We start from the raw sequence: 22,609 nt of genomic DNA, 5'->3' as shown, positions 1-22,609 counted from the left end.
CTGGTCTCAGACACTTGATGCTTACTAGCTGGGTAACCCTGGGCAAGTCACTTAACCCTGATTGCCTCACCAAAAAGCAAAAAAAAATTAACAAAAATGAAACAAAAAGATCTCTAGCGAGACTTTCCAGGATAGCCTATTCTACATTGTTGCTGTTGTTTAGTGTTTCAGACTCTTTGTGACCCTATTTGGAGTTTTCTTGGAAGAGATACTGGAGTGTTCCTTCTCCAGCTTGTTTTACAGATGAGGAAACTGAGGCAAACAGGGTTAAATGACTTGCCCAGGGTCACACAGCTAGTAAGTGTCTGAGGTCACATTCGAACTCGGGAAGATGAGTCTTCCGGGACTACAGGCCTGGTGCTCTGTGCAGTATGGTGCCACCTAGCTGCTCTGATCCACTTTGGAATGATTTACATTGCTAGGAAGAATTCTCCTAAATCTGTCTCTCTTCCTTCTACTCTCTTTTACTGCTCTCCCCCCCCCCCACCTAATTAGCAAGCATTTGTTTTCTCTCTTCCTATCTTCCCTCCCATATTTAAAATTTAAAAAAAGATAAAACCTTTGTAACAAATATGTATAATCAAACATACAAAGAGACAAGTAGAAAACGTCCAATTCCCAGTTTCTATAAGGTCCCTTCAAATGCTTAAAGACAACTATCATGTCCCATGTCCAGCCCCTCAGAACTTCTCTTCTCCAGGCTAAACAGCCTCAGTTCTTTCCACTAATCTTCATGCCCTATGGTTTTCAGCTTCCCTCCTCTTTGTCAACTGCCTTTCTAGACTGGGACACGCAGGAGTGAATACCAGACCGGTCTGATCAAGGCAGTCCCAACCCAGAGTAGTCCCATTGGACTCTATCCCAACCTATTCCATTTTTTTGGCAAGTAGGGTTAAGTGACTTGCCCAGGGTCACTTGCCCAGTGTCAAGTGTTTAGTCTGAAGCCAGATTTGAACTCAGGTCATCCTGACTTCAGGGCTGGTGCTCTATCCACTGCACCACCTAGCTGCCCCTCATTCCATTCTTAATGCTCAAAGGCAAGAGAGTCCCGTGCTCCAGGGAAGGGCATAGAAAAATGCAGGCGCAGAATAAAAGGGGAAGGGAATGAGCATCAATTAATTAACTAATTAATTAATTAAGGACAGCTAGATAGCCCAATGGATAGAGTCCCAGACCTAGAGTCAGGAAAACTCTTCTTCCTGAGTTCAAATCCAGCCTCAGACACTTACTAGCTGTGTGACCCTGGACAAGTCACTTCACCCTGTTTGCCTCAGTTTCCTCACCTGTAAAATGAGCTGGAGAAAGAAATGGCGACCCACTCCAGGATCTTTGCCAAGAAAACCCCAAATGTGGTCACGAAGAGTCAGACATGACGGCAGTGACTGAATAACAACAAATTATGTTTCAGGTGCTGTGCTAAGCACTTTACAAACATCAGCTCATTTGATCCTTAGAACAATCCTTAAAGGGTTATTATTCCTATAGTACATTTGAGGAAACTGAGGCAGGCAGATGTTAAGTAATTTGTCCAGCATCACACAACTAATAAGAGTATGAGGTCAGATTTCAACTCAAGTGTTTCTAACTCCAGGCCCACTGTTTTGTCCCTTGTACTACCTAGCTTCCCACAAAGAAGTTTCTCGAGCTCCCCTGAATCACAACAATAAATCTAGAACTCAAAAACTCAGGCTTGCATGTCTGAGATTGTTATTAGAGACAGAAGTTCTTGTCAGTCAGTTAGTCAACAAACATGTTTTTTAAATAATATTTTATTTTCCCACAATTACATATAAGAATTATTTTTAATACTTTTTTCAAAAAATTTTGAGTTCCAAATTCTTTCCCTCCTTCTTTTCCCTCTTCCCTCCCTGAGAGAGTAAGTAATCTGATATAGATTATACATGTGAAATTATGTTAAACATATTTCCATATTAGTCATTTCAGTAAACATTTATTAAGGTCTTACTTTGTGCCAGGTAGGTGCAGCTAGGATGCACAGTGGATAGAGTGAAAGGCCTGGAGTCAGGAAGACTCATTTTCCTGAGTTCAAATCCAGCCTTAGATACTTACTAGCTGTGTGATCCTGGACAAGTTACTTAACCCTGTGAGCCTCAGTTTCCTCATCTATAAAATGAACTGGAGAAGGAAATGGCAAACCACTGCAGTATCTTTGCCAAGAAAACCCCAAATGGGGTCACAAAGAGTCAGACACAACTGAAAAATGACTGAACAACCGAAAATGTGCCAGATGTTGTCCTAAACAATGGTTCCATGGAGAAAGGCACCCTTTTGAGCCTCAGTTTATGATAAAATGAGGATGTTTGAGTAGTTGATCTCTTAGGTATCGGCTAGCGTTTTGTGATGCCCATAGATAAATATAAATTGGTATCATACCAGCGAAGAAGGAAGGGGGAGGTTGTCTGGTGGGTCACTTTGATTCCCCATCAGAATATAGATCCTTGTGAACAGGGATTTTCATTTGTTGTACTTGTATCCCTAGTCATCACACAGTGCTTAGCACATAGTAGGTACTTCATAGACACTTGATTGATTGAATTGAGCCCAATTGTTCTTTTTCTCTAGATTTGAAAAAAAAAATGTATTTTGATTCTTCTTCATCTTTCTTTGGTGTCAAACTTTGGAAATTGGCTTCCCATTATACGCATCTGGGATTCCATGTTAGATCTGCCCTCTCTCCCCAAATATCCATTCTCTATAGTGCTTCTCAGGACTGGAATCTACACTGCTGAGCCTGGATGAATAGCGTCCATAGGCCATTTGCAGTATATGATCTAAGCTTTGTAACTACCTGGTCTACTTCTAGCAAGAGGCAACAAATCTTTTCTACCCGGGAGAAGTTCCATTCTGAATTCCCATAGTGGACCTCTTTGCTTAAGTAAGCACTCTTTCCTGGGAATGCCTTTCCTTTTTGGTTTTGTCTTCAGCATTTGATTTATAACACCCATGCAAATAACAGCAGACCCCAGTGGTGTAGGGTGGACAGTAAAGAAGTGTAATAAAAATGAGAAAGACTCTATTGCTCAGTTCCCAGGTCTTATACCTCAGGTCCTGATGCTTATAATGCTAGTGCCTACCCTCTGTTGATTATCTCCAATTTATCCTGTCTATATTTCCTTTGTTTTTTTTCACCACATTTTCTCCCCCATTAGAATGTGAGCTCCTTGAGGACAGGGATTACCTTTGGACTTTCTTTATATCCCCACCACTTATCACAGCACTGTAGGTGCTTAATAAATGCTTATTGATTGAGTCATAGCCCTAAGCATCCTCATCATAAGAACCCAGGTGAAAAGTCATTATTTTAATGGACTAATGAGTTTAACCCAAATCTCTGTGTCTTCTTTTACTTTCTTGTTTCAGACGAGAAGTGAAGCTGCCATGACGGTTCTGAGTGGGCATGTGGTGGTTTGCATCTTTGGTGACGTCACATCAGCTTTGATTGGCCTCCGGAACTTGGTGATGCCTTTGCGTGCGAGCAATTTTCACTACCACGAACTGAAGCACATTGTGTTTGTGGGTTCCATTGAGTACCTCAAGCGGGAATGGGAAACACTACATAACTTTCCCAAAGTTTCAATATTGCCTGTAAGTCCAAGGCTGTACTATTAATACTTTCTTTTCTTTCCTTTTCAAGAAAATCCCAGCTGGGCAGGATTGTTATGTCTTTGATCATGAACTTGTTCCTTTGTCTGGTTATGGGCCTGAGGACTTAGCCCATCCCTTGTGTTTCATCCAGGAAAACCTAAGCCCTGGGAGACCTTATTAAATGAAATTTGCAGTGGTTTTCAGTCCCTCATCAAGAATGAATTTCAGCTAGTATCAAATGTTATTACCTTCTGAACACTCTTTCCCCTTGCTTAACCTCGTTGGGTACTGATGAATTTGATGTGGTAGTGTTTGTGAATTGATTTGTGCTGATAGTGATGATTGTAAATACTTTGAACTAGGTCCTCTCTTCTCTTTTTCCCTCTTAAATTTTTTTTTGTAGCTATATTGAAGAAAGATCTATTTATTCTTATCTGCTATATATTGGTCTTCCTGCCTCTCTCTCCCCACAGTTTATGGCAGAGTAGCCTTTCCACTGGAAACTCTGTTCTTGGGGCTATTATCATCTGGAGTATGAGTCTGATAGCATACATTTAAAAACACATTGGACCCTAAATCTAAAGGGCAGACAGTCAAACACACTAGTGTTTATTAAATACCCACTATGTGCCAGACACTGTGGTAAGGCCAGGGGATACAAATAAAGACAATATCTCCTCTTAAGGAACTTAACAATCCAACATGAAAACAACTTGTACAAACAAGATAATGTAGGATAAATTAGAGATAGCTGACAGAGAGAAGGACTTAGAACCTTGGCCATAAAATCAGTGAGATAGATATTAGACTGAAGAATACAGGAACTCTATCTTTGCTGCTTTTCAATGAATATATATATATCCCATAAACTCTAAAAAAAGTTCTTGGAGGTAAAATATGTAGCATTTGATGTTGTTCCACATGTTGAAAATGTGTACCAGAATCATGTTATTGTCTAAGTCTTTCCTTAATATTGGCCTTCTTCTTTCTTTTTTAGATTTTATCTTCTTTTTATTTATTTTATTAATATTTTGGTTTTTCCCAGTTACATGTAAAATCAATTTTAACATTTGTTTTTAAAATTTCAAGTTCCAAATTCTCTCCCTTCCTCCCTTCAGACCACCCCCCTATTGAGAAGGCATGTAGTCATGCAAAACATTTCCATAATAGTCATGTTGTGAAAGAAAACATGGATAAAAAAAAATCAAGAAGAATAATGAAAAAAGTATGCTTTAGTCTGTATTCAGACATCATCAATTCTCAATAGCATTTTTCATCAGAAGTCCTTTGACGTCGTCTTGAATCATTACATTGCTGAGAATAGCTAAGTCATTCACAGCTGATCATCTTGTAATATTGCTGTTACTTTGCACACAGTACATTTCACTTTGCATCAGCTCATATAAGTCTTTCCAGGTTTTTCTGAGAGCATCCTGTTCATCATTTCTTATAGTACAATCATATTCCATCATAATCACATACCATGATTTGTTCAGCCATTCCCTAATTGATGGGCAGCCCCTCAATTTCCAATTGAAAAGCCATATTCTTATGAAATGATGCAATATATGATTATGCCTTTCAGTCTCCCTAGGGAATTGATAAACTTCTTTCAATGCAGTTTCAGTCCTCTGGGTGTCAGCTTCTAGAATGCCAGAAATGAAAGAGGAAAAAAGATAACCTAGGTTTAATGGGGAAATCTCTCATAACAGGAAAATTCTTCCATTTTGAAATAAACATTAAAGCATTGATCTATACGTAAATACCCTTTGCCAGCTCCCACCATTTATACTTTGACCATCAGATCTAGCCCTCCTGAATCCCAGGCTGACACACCCAAATCAAAAACAACTGACTTAATGAACATATACCCATATGTATATGTACATGGATAGTCACCAAAATATATAGGTAATCCCCCATCCAGTACACATCTCTGTACCCCAACAGATGTGCACACTCATCCCTTATGTACAGTTCATAAATATTATCCATCCTATTACCTCTCCTTAATCATTTCTCTGCCCAGAACATTCTAAATGGGCATTTAAAGACATCTCTTTGGCAGGACTTGGCAAAACAATTTTTGGTCAAGTTGCTGCTGTTTCACTAGGCTGCACCAAAGTTTTCCTTTGTATGTAAGGATGGGGTAATTGCTCATTGATTCCCTGAGCTCACCTAGTGAATTGGCATATGTAAATGCATAGGTTCTCAGATTTTATAGGACCATTTCAAATCCTCTAAAACCTAGTGTCCTTAGGCCTGGCACATTTGTACAAAATGGGCTTCCACATATGTCTTCACATATTTCACTGTTTAAATAATGCTGTATACAAAGAGAATGCCCAGAGAAACACAAGATGTTTCCATTGATATCATTTATATTTTTTGTATTTAGAACACATGCTTGCCCAAATGTGCTAGTGTTTTCCTGTTTCATTGCTACTACTCTAAGTGGATATTAAATGACTATGGATACAGATGACTGAAACATACTTTTTTTTTTTTTTGGCCTACATTTTTGGTTTTATTGGTGAAGATAACTTCTGGTATGGAAACTCCCTCCACTGAGCTACATTGGTAAATTGTCTATAATCTGTAGTCTTGGAGAGTTGCCTGGGGCACTGTCCAATTAAATGACTTGCCCATAGTTACACAGATAGTATATATCAGAGGCAATACTTGACCCAAGTCTTCTTGACTACAAGGCTAGCCTTCTATCATCTATCCTGCAGTGCCTCTCATTGGCAAAATAAACAATGTGGTTTTGTTTTGTGTTGAGAATCTCACAAAGGAAGGAAAATAAATTGCTTCTTCTCTGGAAGGAGAGTGCCTTAGGTCAGAAAATGTTCAAAAGCTATGCTCATTCTTCCTTGTCACTCAGCCCACTTTCCAGAAATATATTGATGCTTATGACCAAGCTACCACCAAGTATTTATAAAGGGTTGCTTGTCTTAATTTCTGCAGCCAGCATACTCTCCTAGAGGGGCAGCTATTTAGACAGGAGAAAGTAGCATGCTGGATTATAACCCATGAGATCTAGTGAATCCAATCCCAAAGTGATCAGTGAGGAAAGTAATGAATCAACATGTTTCATATAGATTGTCTACCATGGAATCAAGGTCAGACAACCAATTCAAATTTAATTTAAGCAGCATTTATTAAGTGTTTATTAGACACCAAGAAATGTGCTAGCTGTTGGAGATGGGAAAAAAACATAAACCAAAAAAGCTAAAATAAAACTATCTCTGTCCTCAAGGAGGGTACATTCTATCTGGAGAGGTATATCAATATATGTAAATAAATCTACAAATGCAAGACAAGTTCAAAAGGTAGAGGATATTAACACTAACTGGAGGGAATCAGGAAAAGCTCCTCTTAGGAGACAAATGAAATAAGCCTGGAAGGAAACAAAACATTCAAAGGGGGCAGAAGTGAAAAGGGAGTATATTTCAGGACTAGGGGAACAGTTTTTTCAAAGACACAGAGGTGGGAAATAGCCCAAATCAGAAAACAGCAAATAGATCAATTTGGAATATAAAGTAAATAAAGAGGAGTAATATGAAATGGCTGGAAAGGGAGTCAGGAGCCAGATTGTGAAGGACATACTAGGCTGAGAAGATGATATTTTATTCTAGAAACAAGAGGTAGTCATTGAATGTTGTGGAGTAAGAAATGATATGGTTGGATCGGTTCCTTTAGGAAGATTATTTTGACAAATGTGCAAAGGATAGAATGGAGAGGGAGAGAAACCAGAAGTTTTTTGGAGACCACGTAGGAGGGTGTTGTCATAATCGAGCCAGGAGGGGCTAAGGACTGAGCTGTGGCTGTATGAGTGGAAAGAAGGAATCTCATGATTGGAGGTGAATCTCAGCTGCTCTGACTTGATTTTGGGGTATAGAGATTATAAAAATCTAATCAATAATATATGGAGTTTTCAATGCTGTTTCTACCCTGGCTAAACACATAGAAATGATTAGAACACAGAAGGTACAGATACAGTGGAAAGATCACTGAATTTGAAGGCATCAAGATCTGGGTTCAAATCCTGGCTTTCCTACTTACTACTTGTATGACCTTGAACAATCGACTCATGACCTCCCTATACCCCAGTTTTCTCTTTTTTGAAATGAAGTGGCTGGACTAGATGAGCTTCTAGCCTTAAATTCATCATGTTGTAATAAGAGCTATGCCTCTCATTATAAGGTATAATAAAATGTCGTTAATGGCTAAGACAGGATTTTAAGTGGATTTTAAGATGGAAAGAGTCTTACAACTGAGCGGATACAGAAAACCCTCTTTAGGGAGGTGACATTTGAACTTCACTTTAATATTCAGATAGAAAGTCCACATGTACAGATGACAAGGGAAATTCAGGCATAAGGAGTCATGTACAAAGGGATGGAGGTGGGAAAGCACATGGCATGTATAGGGGTTAGTCATGACATACTTAGTATGTGCAGTGGAGGTGGCTTCAAAAGTTGAGTGGTGCCAAACTATAGAGTGCCCTGAAGGCCAGACTAAGAAGTTAAAATTTTGCTCAGTTGACAATAGGGAGCCATCAAAAGTTTTAAACAGAAGCATGCTATGACTTTTTAGTTTTATTATTATTTTTTTAACCTGGTCTCCCAAAGTTCCTTCAGTGGATTTCGGTTTTTCAAGGCCCGCAATGATTTTGCAGCTCCCTGCTTGGCCTCATTGAAGGTCTTATTGGCTCTAGTTGCTTTTGAACCTTCCCTTTGGTTCCCCGAGGGGGAAACATAGGTTCCTAAGATCCCTGTGAGTTTCAGAACACCTATGATGACCATGTCTTCTTCATGTCTCTCTGGAAGCCATCTCTAGCCCTTAACGCTCTCCTGGTCAATTTGTCTGAAATAAATTCATTAGTATATTCTTCACAGCCAATCTTAACATCTCATTCTTAACCAGTGTCTCTAAACATGACTTCTCCTAGAGGTGTAGTTCCCCAAAAGGAGTGCTCCTCAGACACCATGTGCCTCAGTTGCACATACCTTCATCTTCTTCAATCTTTTTTCCCTCAATAGTCCCTAACCACCAATTCTTGTTTTGGACAAAGTCCCTACTGGACCTAGCAAAAAGCTCTAGTTTCCAGTCTAAGAGAGACCTTTAGTTCAGGAGGGAATATCATTTAATGGAATGAAGTCTGAATTTAGAGTCTTGGGATGTGAGTTTGAATCCTGACTCTGCCAAGTGCTCTCTGTGTGACCTTGGACAATTTACCTCTCCATTTCCTTATCTGTAAAATGGGGGAAGGGGGGTCTCCGTTGAACCAAATGGTTTCTAAGACTCTTTCCAACCCTAGGTCTACAGTCCTAAAATCCATTGCTTTTTAGCTCATTTGGGGACAGATCCTGAGTTTCCATGAAAGACAGTATTTCAGGAAATCAGCCCCATGCACTTCTCAGATATTTTGGCATAGCTTAGCACTCGGGTGATCTCTCTTTCTCACCCCACCCTCCCAGGGCCCTGAAGGTCTCGAAAATCCCATTACCACAGAGTTAAAATGAAAAGACTACTTTACACCCACAAAAATAATCACAGACAATTTCTACCAATTAAGACAAGAATCCAGCTCCACCCCCCAACACACACACACTTACAAGAGCTCATTTCCCCTTTGCCCAATATTCATGACTAAACCTTACGCCCCATCACAGCTGCCTCACCCCCAGTCATGCACGGCCTCTGGCCCCACCCCGTGCCATCTTCTCTTGGCTGCACAGAGATCATGAGTTAGGTTTCTTGTTGTTTTTTTTTTCTTTCTTCTTTACTTCTTTCTCCTTTTGCCCCAGACAGAAGGTGACCCGCCATTAGATAAACAGACATTTAAAACCCACCCCCTCATTACATTCTGAAAGCCGGAGGTTGCCACAGGACGATGGCTTAAATCAGGACAATTTCAAAGCAGAAAGGAGATGTAGGGCTCTGGCATTATTCCTCTTCCACGTTTGTTAGTAATAGCTTGATTGAGTATGAAGAGGGAGCCTAAAATGCTGCCATCAGCACCAAGTACCCTTTAGATTAACACGCGACTCCTATTCCCTGGTATATAGTTAGGCCAGCTTAATGTCAGGGCATAAAACAGATACTTGTTAAATAATTTCCCAAAGCTCCTTCTCAATCTTTAATTTGTTTTTATTCTCTCTCTCTCTCTCTCTCTCTCTCTCTCTCTCTCTCTCTCTCTCTTTCCCTCTCTCTCTCTCTCTCTCCCTCTCCCTCTTTATTTTTTCTTCTCTGCCAAAGGGTACACCATTAAGTCGGGCTGATTTAAGGGCTGTCAACATCAACCTCTGTGACATGTGCGTTATCCTGTCAGCCAATCAGAATAATATTGATGATACTTCGCTGCAGGACAAGGAATGCATCCTGGCGTCACTCAACATCAAATCTATGCAGTTTGATGACAGCATTGGGGTCTTACAGGCTAATTCCCAAGGTAAGGACTGCCCTATAATACTCCCCTGCAGTGCCTACAGGGGACAGGACCTGGCAAGAGGAATATCCTTCATTCAGTAATTCAAAGAGCTTGCATCAGCCAGGCTGACAGTGAAACCCGCTCATGGCTGGGATAGCTTTTAAAGGGGGCATCTGCTGTCTCTTCCCACTGTTACAGAAAGCAGGCTGGAAAGCTAAGAGCACACACAAACACACACACTCTCACAATACATGCACACACTGAAAAATACATGGACAATGCATATACTTACAATGTGTGTAAATACTTGTAATCATTCATGCATACCCTCATAATACATGAAAACACACTATCTCTCACACATGCAAACATGCAGGCACACAATATTCTCAAACATATATGCAAATACATGCTCACACACTCACTGTCACACACGCATACAAACACATGCACATGCTTTCACACATGTGACCACACTGTACATACATACATGCAAACACAGATATGCAAGCACATGTGCACATTCACACATACATACTCACACACTTTTACATTTATGCATGCACTCACACATACATATGAACACACTACAAACATACACCCTCACAAACATGCAGACACACGTGTGTGCACACATATTCATGTACCCACACTTTTGCACATATATGCAAACGCACATGCACACACTCTCACAATATATACAAACACACATGCACATATACTCAGACATGAAAGCAAACACATATGCATATTCATGCATGCTTCTAAACTATCAAATATTTGCAAACACTCATGCCTACATACTCATATATACATACAAACACATGTGCTCACATATACATGCATGCCTGTTCATATGTACACACTCTTACACACACATGCAGACACACATGCACACAAATGCACAATCAGACTGGGATTGTTTAGAATAAATGAGTCCTTGGAAGGGCCAGAGCATCAGCCATGATGCACATTGATCGCACCATTGGGGTCACGGCTGCATGTAGCTGATGAACAAAGATGGGCATGTTGATCAGCACAGCTCTGGATTGGAGACAGAGAAGTGATAATTTCTGACAAAACCTGAATCCCTTCCCCACCTCCTCACCTCCCCACCTCCAGGTAGCAGCAGAGACAATGAATATGAGTGAAACAAACTTTGTTTTTCTTTCTTAAATCACGACATGTTACTCACCCACTAAATTATTTTTGTCAGCTCACCAGCTCTCTCCCAGAGAGTAGATATAGCATAAAACGAACTGTCAGCCACATCTACCCTACTCCCAGGCTGAGTAATCTCCAGTCTCAGATGCTGGACAATTGTTTACAAAGATGCTGCCTTCAGGGAGCTTGAAAAGTTGATACAGCAGCATCCCAGAAATAATGTTTTAATATCTCATGAATCTGGTTATTCCAAAGTCAAAGTGTGTCCACCATAATGACATAGAGTGCCTCTTTCAATAGAACCTGGTAACTGGGGTGGGGGCAGGATTGTCTAGTAGGATGACCACTGAGTTTGGAATCAAAACAACATGATTTTGAAAGCCTACAACTTTGATCCACATTAACTGCGTGTCCTTGAGTGAAATGTTGATGTCTCAAAGCTGCAGTTTTCTACCTGTCAGATGGAGCTAATACTCACAGGATTATCTTAAGGAAAGCATCTTGAAAATCTAACACACCACGGAAATGTAAGATAGCATTGTTATCTCTGTCTATAATTGCAGTTGGATTCTATTGTATAAACATTTCCAATGAATCATCAATTCCTAAGTCCAATTTAAAGCCGCCAGCATATGGTGATTTAGGGCATTTCCCTTGGAAATGGCTTGCTCTATGTTCAGGTGACTGTGTTCCCAGTAGGTGACTTTGGGCGAAGCATCATGTCCATTCTGAGGACAAAATCTTAGCCCTGGTTGGAAGAGATGGGCAAGAAAGTTCACTCCTTTCCTTTTCCTCCTTACTCTGGTTTTCCTAATGATAGTATTTTTCCTGAATAAGTAGCCAGCAGTGTGGTAGGGTAGATGGGATTCTAGATTAGGAGTTAAAAGACCGAGGTTTGACTAGCTACAGGTGGAACATTCAGGCAGGTAATTTTACCTATTTGGGCCTCAGCTTCCTAAGTTTGGCCAAGGCCCTTGACAGATAAGTCTTAATCTATTACACTATGAAACTGAAACACATGTAGAATTTAGTTGTTGTTCTCAGTGTCTCCAAGCCCAAGTGTATCTTTCAAGCTCACTGACACCTCCTAGGTCTACTCTGTCTTGCTGCTTGGCTCACTAGAAGCCTAGATGACCCCCATCCCAAGTGATGCTTTAGCTAGGCATTGTCATGGCCAAACCAAAGGGGTCTAGTTATTGCAGGTGCCCAAGGACATTTTAAAAGAACACATTATAAACTCTGAGATTTGTTGAAAGTAGGAAAGGAAGGGGCCTGAGGAGAGGGAAGATGGCAAAACCATTCCCCAGAATGAGGGGTGATTTCTGTCTTACTCCATAGATGTAATTTTCACTTTCTTTATTCTACAAATCTTTATTATGCTGTGGAATCACTTGGATCCCCTTGGTGGCCCTGATGCCATCAGTTCTGGCAGGAAAAGATTGGTCCAAACAGGAGTTCACTTTTCCATTTAGTTCAATACCTAGTAAGTCCCATAATATGATTCTTCCTGCCTTTCAAACAGCCAAGTGGAATCAAATCCTAGCGCCATGTGAAATGTGACTCTATTGCCGAAAAGAGCATCTGTCTTTTGGTTTGGGCTGTAAACCCTGAGATCAGTCATCACGTTACCTAGATAACCAAATATTAACATTCCCTCCCTTCCCTTTTTGACTCCCCTCCGTGGCACACGTGGCTTCAGAACCAAGCTGGCATGGGGACTTGAATACCGGTTTTCCAAAAGATTTAGGATGTGATGGTTAGTTGTCAAAAACAATTAGACCGATAGGTGGCACACCCCTCGCTCCCTGGGTGATCTGATGTGACAGTTCAGGCCGTGAGAATCAGTTTTAATATGGAGAAGTCAGGACTACAGAAACAATTACATAAAGCAGGTGAAGCTGCTTCTGCTGGTCAGCAAACATCAGCTCAGAACCACTTCACAGCTCTTTACCGGCATCTAAGTGCCTGTATTTACGGAGTGGCTGTCACTTCCCTCTGCTTGGAAGTCTGGTGTATTATTTAACACTCATTTATCTAGGGAAAACATTTCAATTTAAATCTTCTGGCACAACAGTGCCTTTTGCCAGACTCTATCCTCCTATGCAGCCCCCCTCCCTTGATTCTAAAGGACAAATAGCCGAGCTCACGAAGTCCATCTATGGAGCAAAAACCACAGCCCTGTCCGTAGCTGGGGAGAGAAGGAGGAAGAGGGGCCCTTTCCCCTGTTTTCACATCGCTGTCTGATTCTACTCTTTGAAATAGTCTAGATGCGAAGACACGTGACTTGTTGCTCAAATGCTGAGTTTATGAGTTGAACATCTCACATATCCCCCCCTTTTGGAGGGACTCCTACTTCAGAACTCCCAGCTTGGCATCTCCCCTCACTAATGCCAAATGACCACCCAACTGTAACATATAATCTTAGATCCTGGAAGCACTTAAAGATGATGTGACTCGTTCAGAATCATAGAGTCAGTCAAGAAACATAAATATACTTACTATGCCAGGTACTGTGCTAAGAACTAGGGATTCATAGAAAGTGATAGGATTTGTCAGAGGGGTCAGAGCCCAGATCTTCTTTACTCCAAGGCCTGTTGTCTATTCACTACATCATGGAGCCTCAATTTGTGCACATGGAAAGAGGAAGACATGTATATTTGCATATGTATCACACGATCATAGAGCCAGAGTTGGTAGATACCTCAGGTGCTGTCTAGTTTAACTGACTCATTTTACATGGTCCGGGAGGTTCACTGATTTACCTCAGATACCACAGCTAGTAAGTATCAGAAGCAAGATTTGAATCCAGGTCATCCGGCAACCAGAACCAGAGCTATTTCTACTATATCATACCACCTCATGTGCACATGCCTACATGTATACATACATGCATACATACATATACATATACGTGAAAATACATACACACTAGTCATTTAATCTCTCAGAAACTTCATTTTCCCCTTTTGTAAAATGGTGATAAAATGAGAACATATGTAAAGAGAATTGAAACTCATAACATTATATATATATGTGTGTGTGTGTGTGTATACATACACACATATATATGTGTATATATATTTTATATATATATAATATATATATATATATATACACACATGTATGGAGGGTAGAGAGCTGGTCTCAATGCCAGGAAAACTTAGAGATATGAATTTTAACATATATATACACACATATATAATACACACATACACATACAAGTGCATACATACATACACACACAAGGTCCAGAGACGTTGACTTGTCATACACACATATATATGTGTGGATAGATATGAAGCTGTGTCTTGCCATGCATACATGCGTCTGTATGGGTGTGTATATATAATACACAAACACATTTATATGTATATGTAAATATATATATATATATCTTTATATAAATGAGGTCTATAGAAATTTATTTGCCACACACATATGCATGTATAAATATGAAGTTGTGGCTTGCCATATATATATGTTTTTGTGTGTATAGATATATATGTACAGTGTATATGTATATATGTGTTTATGTGTCTATGTGTATGTATGCACGTGTGTATGGCAAGGCACAACTTTGTTGGACCTCATTTGTAAAATGAGGGTGTCTGAATGGATTATCTCTAAGGTTTAATATTCTGAATCTGTTTTGTATTTTTAATATAGAGAGACTGGGATAAGACCTTTACCAACGTAGGGCAGCACCTTCTGTGGACTTTAAAGTCTTAGGGCATTGTCTGGATCATTGAGAGGTAAAGAGATTGCTCAGGGTCGTGACGCCAGGATGTGTCAGAAGTAGGTCTTGGCCCTAGGTCTTCTGGCTTTGCAACCAGATCTTTATGCATATTACATACACATGGATAATGTTATGATTTTCAACGATCTTTACCTATGTTATCTCATTTAAGCCCCTATGCAGCAGATACTACAAGTATTTTCACCATTTTACAGAAGGGAAGACTGAGGCTCTGAGAGGTTAAAAGACTTGGCCATAGTCACAGAGCCAGCAAGCGTTAAGGTGAGATTTGATTAAAGGCTTTCCTGACTCTTAGACAGAACTCTTTCCACTTCAGCAGGCTGCCTCCCATGTTTATATAAATCAGGGGGTCACTGCAGGATGAGCAGATTTCACTGGGTCTATTTGTAAATACATACAATAGCAGTGACATACATCTACTTAGAAACACAGCTTCCTCCCCAGGTGTTACATCACTCATTCAGAATGCCGCTGATCGTTGTGCCCAGATTCTCCAGAGCCTGGTGGGGGAGTGAGGGCTATGAGCCTTATGAAGGAAGTGACATTTTTTCTTTGGAAGCGTATCAACCTTAAGTGTATGGAAAGGATTGAAGGAAGACTTGGAGGGAATGTGCTGACCTACTTATATAGCCCAAATTTATATTGGTTGTACTAGAGAAAAAACAAAATGACTGCACCACTTATTACAGCCATGAATGACAAAAAGTTCACACTCACAACACCTGTGGGGCTCACATCTGCAAGAAGAGTCTTAGAGGGGTAGCTAGGTGGCACAGTAGATAGAGTTCTTGGAGTCAGGAGGATCTGAGTTCAAATCTGGCCTCATACACTTGACACTTACTTACTAGCTGTGTGACCCTGGGAAAGTCACTTGACCCCATTGCCTAGCCAAAAACAAACAAACAAACAAAAAAAAAGAAGAGTCTTAGAGGCAGAAGACTCTGAAAGTGGATATGACTTGCCCAGATTCACGTAGTCTGCCCCTATAGAAGAGAGGCTGAAATCAATTAGACGAATGATAAATTCTCTCATTTAGCTTAAAAAATCAGTTACACAAGTACCTCTGTGAAATTAGAGGTAGGGGAGGCCCGGCTGAAGCAATTCCCAGGAAACTATGGTTTGGCCAGGTGTGGTGATACATACCTGTACTCCCTGCTACTGGGGAGGCTAAGCTGGGAATATCTCTGAAGTTGGGAGTTCTGAGATATTGCAGTCTAGGGTGATAGGGTGTCCACATCAAGACTGGCATTAATAAGGTGAGCCTAGGAGGAGGATGTCACCAGGCTCCTAAGAAGGGGTGATTGGCTTAGATTGGAAAAGGAGCAGGCGAAAGCTCCCACGTTCATCAGTAGTGGTTACGATGTGTGTATGTACTCACACACATACATACTACATATGTACATATATATGCACACACACACATATATACTACACACACATATATTCACACACACACGTGTACACAGACACACACACGGACACACACACACACACACACACATATATACATATACATATAGTAGTTACAGAGTAACCCCTATATTTCTAGCCTGGAAGAGATGGGGAAACTAGTCTTTAAAAAACAATTAAAAAAAATGTAAAGGTAATGTAGTATGGTAGGAAGGACACTGGACTCAAAGTCATGACACCTAGGTTCAAATCCTGGCCATCCTATTTGCCGCCTCAGTTACCTTGGTCAAGCCATTTCTACTTTCTAGGTATCAGTTGCCTCATTTATAAAAGAAGGGTTTGAACTTAATACTTTAGAAGGCCTCTTCCACCTTTTTAATCCCATGATTGGTAGGTTTTAGTTGAGTTTTAAAACTCAATATATGTCAACCACAATACCCAAAACAATGGTATAGCAGCCTTTAAAAGGTCAAGTCAAGTTAGGTCAAACAAGCAGTTTTCAAGTGCCTCCTGTGTGCCCTGCACTGTGCTAAGCAGTAAGGCTATAAAGAAAGGCAAAAACAAGGAGTTTGCTCACTAATGGAAGAGACAGTATACAGACGACTATATATGTGCCAGGTCTATATAGGGTAAGTTGGGTGATCTCAGAGGGAAAGTACTATCATTGAGGGGTACTGAGCCATGCTTCTTATAGAAAGCAGGGGTGAGATCTGAGCCCAGGCTTGAAGGGAGCCAGGGCAGGGAGATGAGGAGGGAGAGCGTTCCAGGCTTAGTGGACAGCTGGTAAAAGAAAACGCAGTCAGGAGGAAAAACAACAAAATGTCACTGGATACCAGAGCACATAGAATGTAAGAAGAGACTGAAAATGTGTAAAGGGGACAGGGTGCGAAGGCCTTTAAAAGTCAAACAGAGGGTTTTATATTTTATCTTGGAGGCAATAGGGAGCCATTAGAGTTCATTGATTTAAGGGAGTGTCATGGTCAGCCTTTAGGAAGATCACTTTAACAGTTGATTGGAGGGTGGTCTGCTTCTGAGGGGGTGGGGTGGGGATTTGAGGCAGTGAGACCACTCAGCAGGCTTTGACTATAGGTTAGCTATGAGGTGACAAGGGCCTACACCAAGGTGGCTGGCATGTCTAGGAGAAAGGAGGATGTATGTGAGAGATGTAATGTCATAGTAAGCTTACTTATAAGAACATAGTGGCCAGAGTGAAGGAGGTAAGATTGCTTTTATGTTATACCCTGGTCAGATCACATATGGAGTACTATGTTCGATTTTCAGGGCCCCATTTTAGCAAAAAAAAAAAAAAAATTGGTAGACTAGAATGTGTCCAGAAGAGGATGAGTGGGATGATGAGATGTTGTTTAAAAATTGATTGAAGGAATTGGGGGATGTTTAACCTGGAGAGGAGAAGGCTGAGGGTAACTTAACAACAATCTTCAAGTATTTCAATGTCTGTCATTTAGAAGAAGGATCCAACATGTTCTTCAGAGATAGGAACAAAGGGGGGTGATTTTTAGAGTGGGAATTTTAGGTCTATGTATTAGAAAGTGGCCTTAATAATAGAGCTAGTGAAAAGTCGAAGGGGGGATGCCTTGGGAGGTAGTGGGGGGGCAGGGTTTCTTCTTCAGTGAAGATGTTCAAGGGAAAGTTAGATGGGTACTTGTTTGGGTAACTTGTAGGGGGGAACTAATTGGATACTAATTGGGCTAGAAGTACCCTGAGCTATCTTCCAAATCTGATAGATTATAAACTCCTTGAAGGCAGAGACTGTCTTATTCTTATCTTTCTATCCTCACAGCTTAACATAATTCCTAGGACATCATCATCATCATCATTATTAGCATTTATATAGATCTTTAGGGTCTTCAAAGTGCTTAATGTAGCTATTTCCCCCTTCGATCCTGGCAATGCCCCTGTGAGGTAGGTATTCTTGTTATCCCCATTTTAGGGAAGAGAAAACTGAGGCCTAGAAGTTAAGTAATTTGCTCAGGGTCATCACACAACTAGTAAGCAATCTCAAGCAAGATTTAAACTCAAGTCTTCTTGGTTGCCAGTCCAAAGTTTAACAAATGCTTGCTGAATGACTGAGGTACAGGTACAGAGTCAAACTAAATGGTCTCTGAAGTCCCTTCTAACTAATAATTGATTTTATGAGCAGGTTGAGGCAGCTGCTGAAAAAAAAAAAAACAAATACAGGCTTTGACTCCATTACCAGAAACACACCATTGACTAACCTACCATACTCTGCTCTGCTCTGACTTATCTACATCAACCAGTCAATCAACAAGGAGTTATTAAATACCTACTATGTTCCAGGCACTATGTCGAGTACTGGGTATACAAATATAAAGAATGAAACAACCCTATACCCCTGGAGCTTACATTCTAATGAGGAAGAGAGCAAGAACATACAAAATGTATACAGCATAAAAATAAAGTGAATAAATAAATGTGAATCTATATGTATAAGCAGACAAAATGGCTAACTACAAAGTAATTTGGGAAGGAGGGCACTGGTGCTTGAGAAAATCAGCAGAGGCTTCATGCAGAAGATGGTGCTGGAGCTGCATCACAAGAGAGGGATTTTATAAGATGGGGGTAAGGAGTTAAGAGCATTCTGAACATGTGGGACAATTAATGCAAAAGATTGAAGGTGGAAAATGGATTGTTGTGTGTGAAGAATAGAAGAGATACAGAGCATACACATGTTAAAAATGAGGGACTTACAACTTGAGAGTACTCAGAAGAGTACAAGACTTACTAAGTCTTGAAGGGTTCTGGAACTCATGTCATATTATGGATGGTTGAAGGATTAAGGATGTGTAGCTTAGAGAAGAGAAGTAATAGAGGAAATATGGTAGCTGTTACCAAACAGTTGAAGGACTTGTCAATACCAAAGGGAAAAATGGAATACATATTAATTAGTTATTTATAACTGTAATAACTTTAGATTGCATTTGCAAAGTGTTTTCTATGCAATGTGTCTATTCCTAAGAACCATCTCATGAAGGAGGTGCAATTTTTATTATCCCCATTTTATAGATGAGGAAACTGAGGCTCAGAACTTTTAAGGAACTTACCCAAGAACCCACAGCCAGTGAGCCAATAAGATTGAATAAAAGTCTTCTAATTCCACATCTAGTCCTCTTTCAGCTAGTTTGCTGAGATTAGTGAGTTAAATTCACAAGATGATAAAATTCAATGTATTATAAAAAGGGTGGGATGGGATCAGATCCATGATTTCATTCATGTAGGAACTTATGGATAAGCAAACTCCTTCTAGCAATGCCAATGGTTATCTTTTCTGTAACTTATCATCATAGTGAGATCCTGTGTCAGGGTCACACAGACAATAGGTACAAGAGATGAGAGTTTTTAACTCAGGCTTGTTCTGTACAATCTCTCTCTCTCTCCCTCTCTCTCTCTCTCTCTCTCTCTCTCTCTCTCTCTCTCTCTCTCTCCATCTTTCCCTCCTGACTCTTCTTTAATCATAAACGCTATAATACAAGCAGCTGCTTTATTATCCCCCAAATATCCCCTAAACTGAATTTTGCCTCAACCACAGAGGTCAAGAATTTACTGGAGATAAATATAAGTGTGAAGTTAGGTAGAGAACCCAACCTGTGCCTAACTGTTAAGAATTTCCCTAACTGGGGGCTCGGAGCAATTGTGATCAGACTCATAACTTTTCCTCTAAGATAAACTCCTATAAAGCAAAAGCAGATGGAACCACATATACCTTATGGGCCATTTTATTACCCCCTCTTCTTAAAGCAAGCTAATTCTTATAATAGGGTTTTATGTACTTAAAGAAGAACAGTCTAAAACTTAAAGCTGGATGGGGTGGCCTCAAAAAAATTGGAATATTCAAGCAGAGGCTGGCTGACTTCCCATCTAAGACAGTATAGTAGAAAAGCTTCTTGCTTCATTTTTATTTCTCAGAGGGGGCCAGAGGGAAGGAGGAGAGAGGTTGGAAGTGATTATCTCTGCAGTCCTGTCTATAAGACTGTATGTTCCTATGGTGTTTTTCCTGACTTGATATTCTTTACGGATTTCTTCTTTATACATAGTCCTTTCTTCCTTCCTTCCCATAAATATCCACAGAGGAATAGTTGCGCTTGGAAGGGATGGGGTAATAGCTTTTAGTGGACACATTCTTCACCATCCTGCATAGCACTGTTTTTGTGTCTAAAGAAGAGTTACCCCCATATTGGTGGACATCTATTCATCTGGATTTTCCATTGATTTAATAGACCACCCCAATCTTCAATCCCCAGGCTGATTTTCAACGCTTATCCTCCCCCAGTTTTTCCTTCCCTTTAATGCCCATCAACCTCACCACACTCACATTCACGTGCAAACCTGTCTCTCTGCAGGTACACCTACACACATACACACACACACACACACACACACACACACATTCAGAAATCAGAAAAGCATTTTTCAGCTGCTCCTGCATAATAATTCACTTTCATAATATTCTCTTGTTCAGTCCTGAAATGGTGATGAGGGAAAAAAAAGGTTTCTCTTTATATCCACCAAATGAGCAAAGCTCAATGCTAAAATATTTTTCCTCCATTGTAACTGAAACGTCTACTGGCTCCCTTCCCAAAAACCAGAAAGACAATTATACTTAACTGTTTAGAGATTTATAAATACTACACTCGAGTAGCCTCTGGGTAGTAACTTTAGATACCCAGTCCAATAATTTTCTTTTATTGGTTTGTGATTTAGATCTTATTTTGAGCCCTATATAATAACAGCAGTACATTTCATTAAAAGTGCTTACTAAACAATAAAGAAAAGTTGGCTTAGGGCCCCAAGCAGGTCTCAAGTACAGGAGGGGGGCTGCACTGTAACATTTCTTCTGTGGACATTACAAGACAGATCACAGAGTAGCAGTTCAGATGTATTTCAGCAAAGCAACAATTGCAGCTGTTTTCTAAATGACTTCAGCTTAGGAGAATTTTTCCTACACAGCGTATTTCACCACATGAGGGATCCTCTTAAGACCTCCATTTACAATTCTTGTAATAGATTCCTGGAGAAGGAAGGAAGAAAAAAATTCAAAGGGGGTGAAGAACCTTTGGTTTCTTTCTAGGCTTTGCAAGATTTTTCCTACCTTCAGCCCCTCCAGAATCAAAGGTCCTTCATAGGATAAGAAAGTCAAATCTGGCAAAAATGAACTTTGGATTTTCTTTTCCTTTTCAACCTGCAGAAAAGGACATTTCAACATCCCTACACAGACTATGCCCAAATCAGGACAAAGGCTAGGGAGGGAAAGCTTCAGGAACAGAATGCAATTAAGAAGATTCTATGGAGTTCATCCTTCCGGTCACAGTGCCAGCCTTTGGCAGAGTTAAAGTCTCTTTCAAAAACCAGATCCAGCTATAAAAGGTCACAAGACTTTCTTGCCTTTCCCACTATTCTTCTCTCCCCATTCCACCTTGATGTCTTGTGAAAGCTTTCATAGCAGCATGCTCAGTAAAGTTTCTCTATGGGGGTTCCTGTTAAATCCTTTTTGCCTAAACACAAGCCCCTCCCCTCTGGGTTCTAAGAAACGTGAATGCTGAAGATTGCTTCTCTGGAGTCAAACTTGGCTTTCCAGAAGAGCTAAGGGGCAGCTCGCAAAGAGGATGGGGCAGTGGATCACCAAGGAGCAGCTATATCAGTAAGCTGAGTGTTTTTGAATCAGAAATAGCTGGATTTATATGCCATTAAAATACCTTTCAAGCCCCAGCTCTCAGTGCCTTAAAAACAAACAAACACACACCACTTTGAACAAATCAATCTTATTCTCTTAAATCCAAGGATCTGAAGTCTGTTTTGGCCATTTCTTTACTGCAGCCCCATCTTCTAGGTTCCCTGCTTCCTCTGCCAAACGGCGATGAGCTGGGTTATTTGGCCCCTGCTCCATCCCAACAGGACGAAAAAGACAAGATCAAAATTAAGAGGGGATGATTCAGCCTGAGGCACCACACATTTCATCCTGCCTGTCTGTGGGAATGGTGTAAATGTTTGAGTTTTGCTATTAATCAGAGCTTTAGCCTCTGATACTGTCAGCATGGAGACTAAGCAAGTTGAGATCAGGCTATCATTCCCTTTCTTCTGGAGGCAAAGACATGCTGCCTTCTGGCTTTTGTTCGTTCACTTGAATAACCTGTGGAGGTTCCCAGACCTTATTCAGTCTGCTGGGATAGGAAAGGCAGCAGAAGTAAATGAAAAGACCA

At 40.4% G+C, this 22,609-nt stretch overlaps 1 protein-coding gene across 5 annotated transcripts in view; it reads left to right on the top strand.

The window, feature by feature from the left end:
* Window positions 1-22,609, top strand: part of KCNMA1 (potassium calcium-activated channel subfamily M alpha 1) — a 907,067-nt gene that overhangs the window by 821,135 nt on the left and 63,323 nt on the right. For all 5 annotated transcript variants that reach the window (XM_027858884.1, XM_027858875.1, XM_027858865.1 and 2 more), the window contains exons 22-23: window positions 3,382-3,606; window positions 9,871-10,063. In XM_027858884.1, the coding sequence (XP_027714685.1) occupies window positions 3,382-3,606; window positions 9,871-10,063 (418 nt within the window). The remainder of the gene's footprint in view (window positions 1-3,381; window positions 3,607-9,870; window positions 10,064-22,609) is intronic.

The sequence above is a fragment of the Vombatus ursinus genome, unplaced genomic scaffold, assembly GCF_900497805.2.
Source record: "Vombatus ursinus unplaced genomic scaffold, bare-nosed wombat genome assembly UNPS02000749.1, whole genome shotgun sequence".
In the NCBI taxonomy this organism is placed as follows: Eukaryota; Metazoa; Chordata; class Mammalia; order Diprotodontia; family Vombatidae; genus Vombatus; species Vombatus ursinus.
Note: the sequence above shows the minus strand (reverse complement) of the source record. Positions and strands in the feature narration are given on the sequence as shown.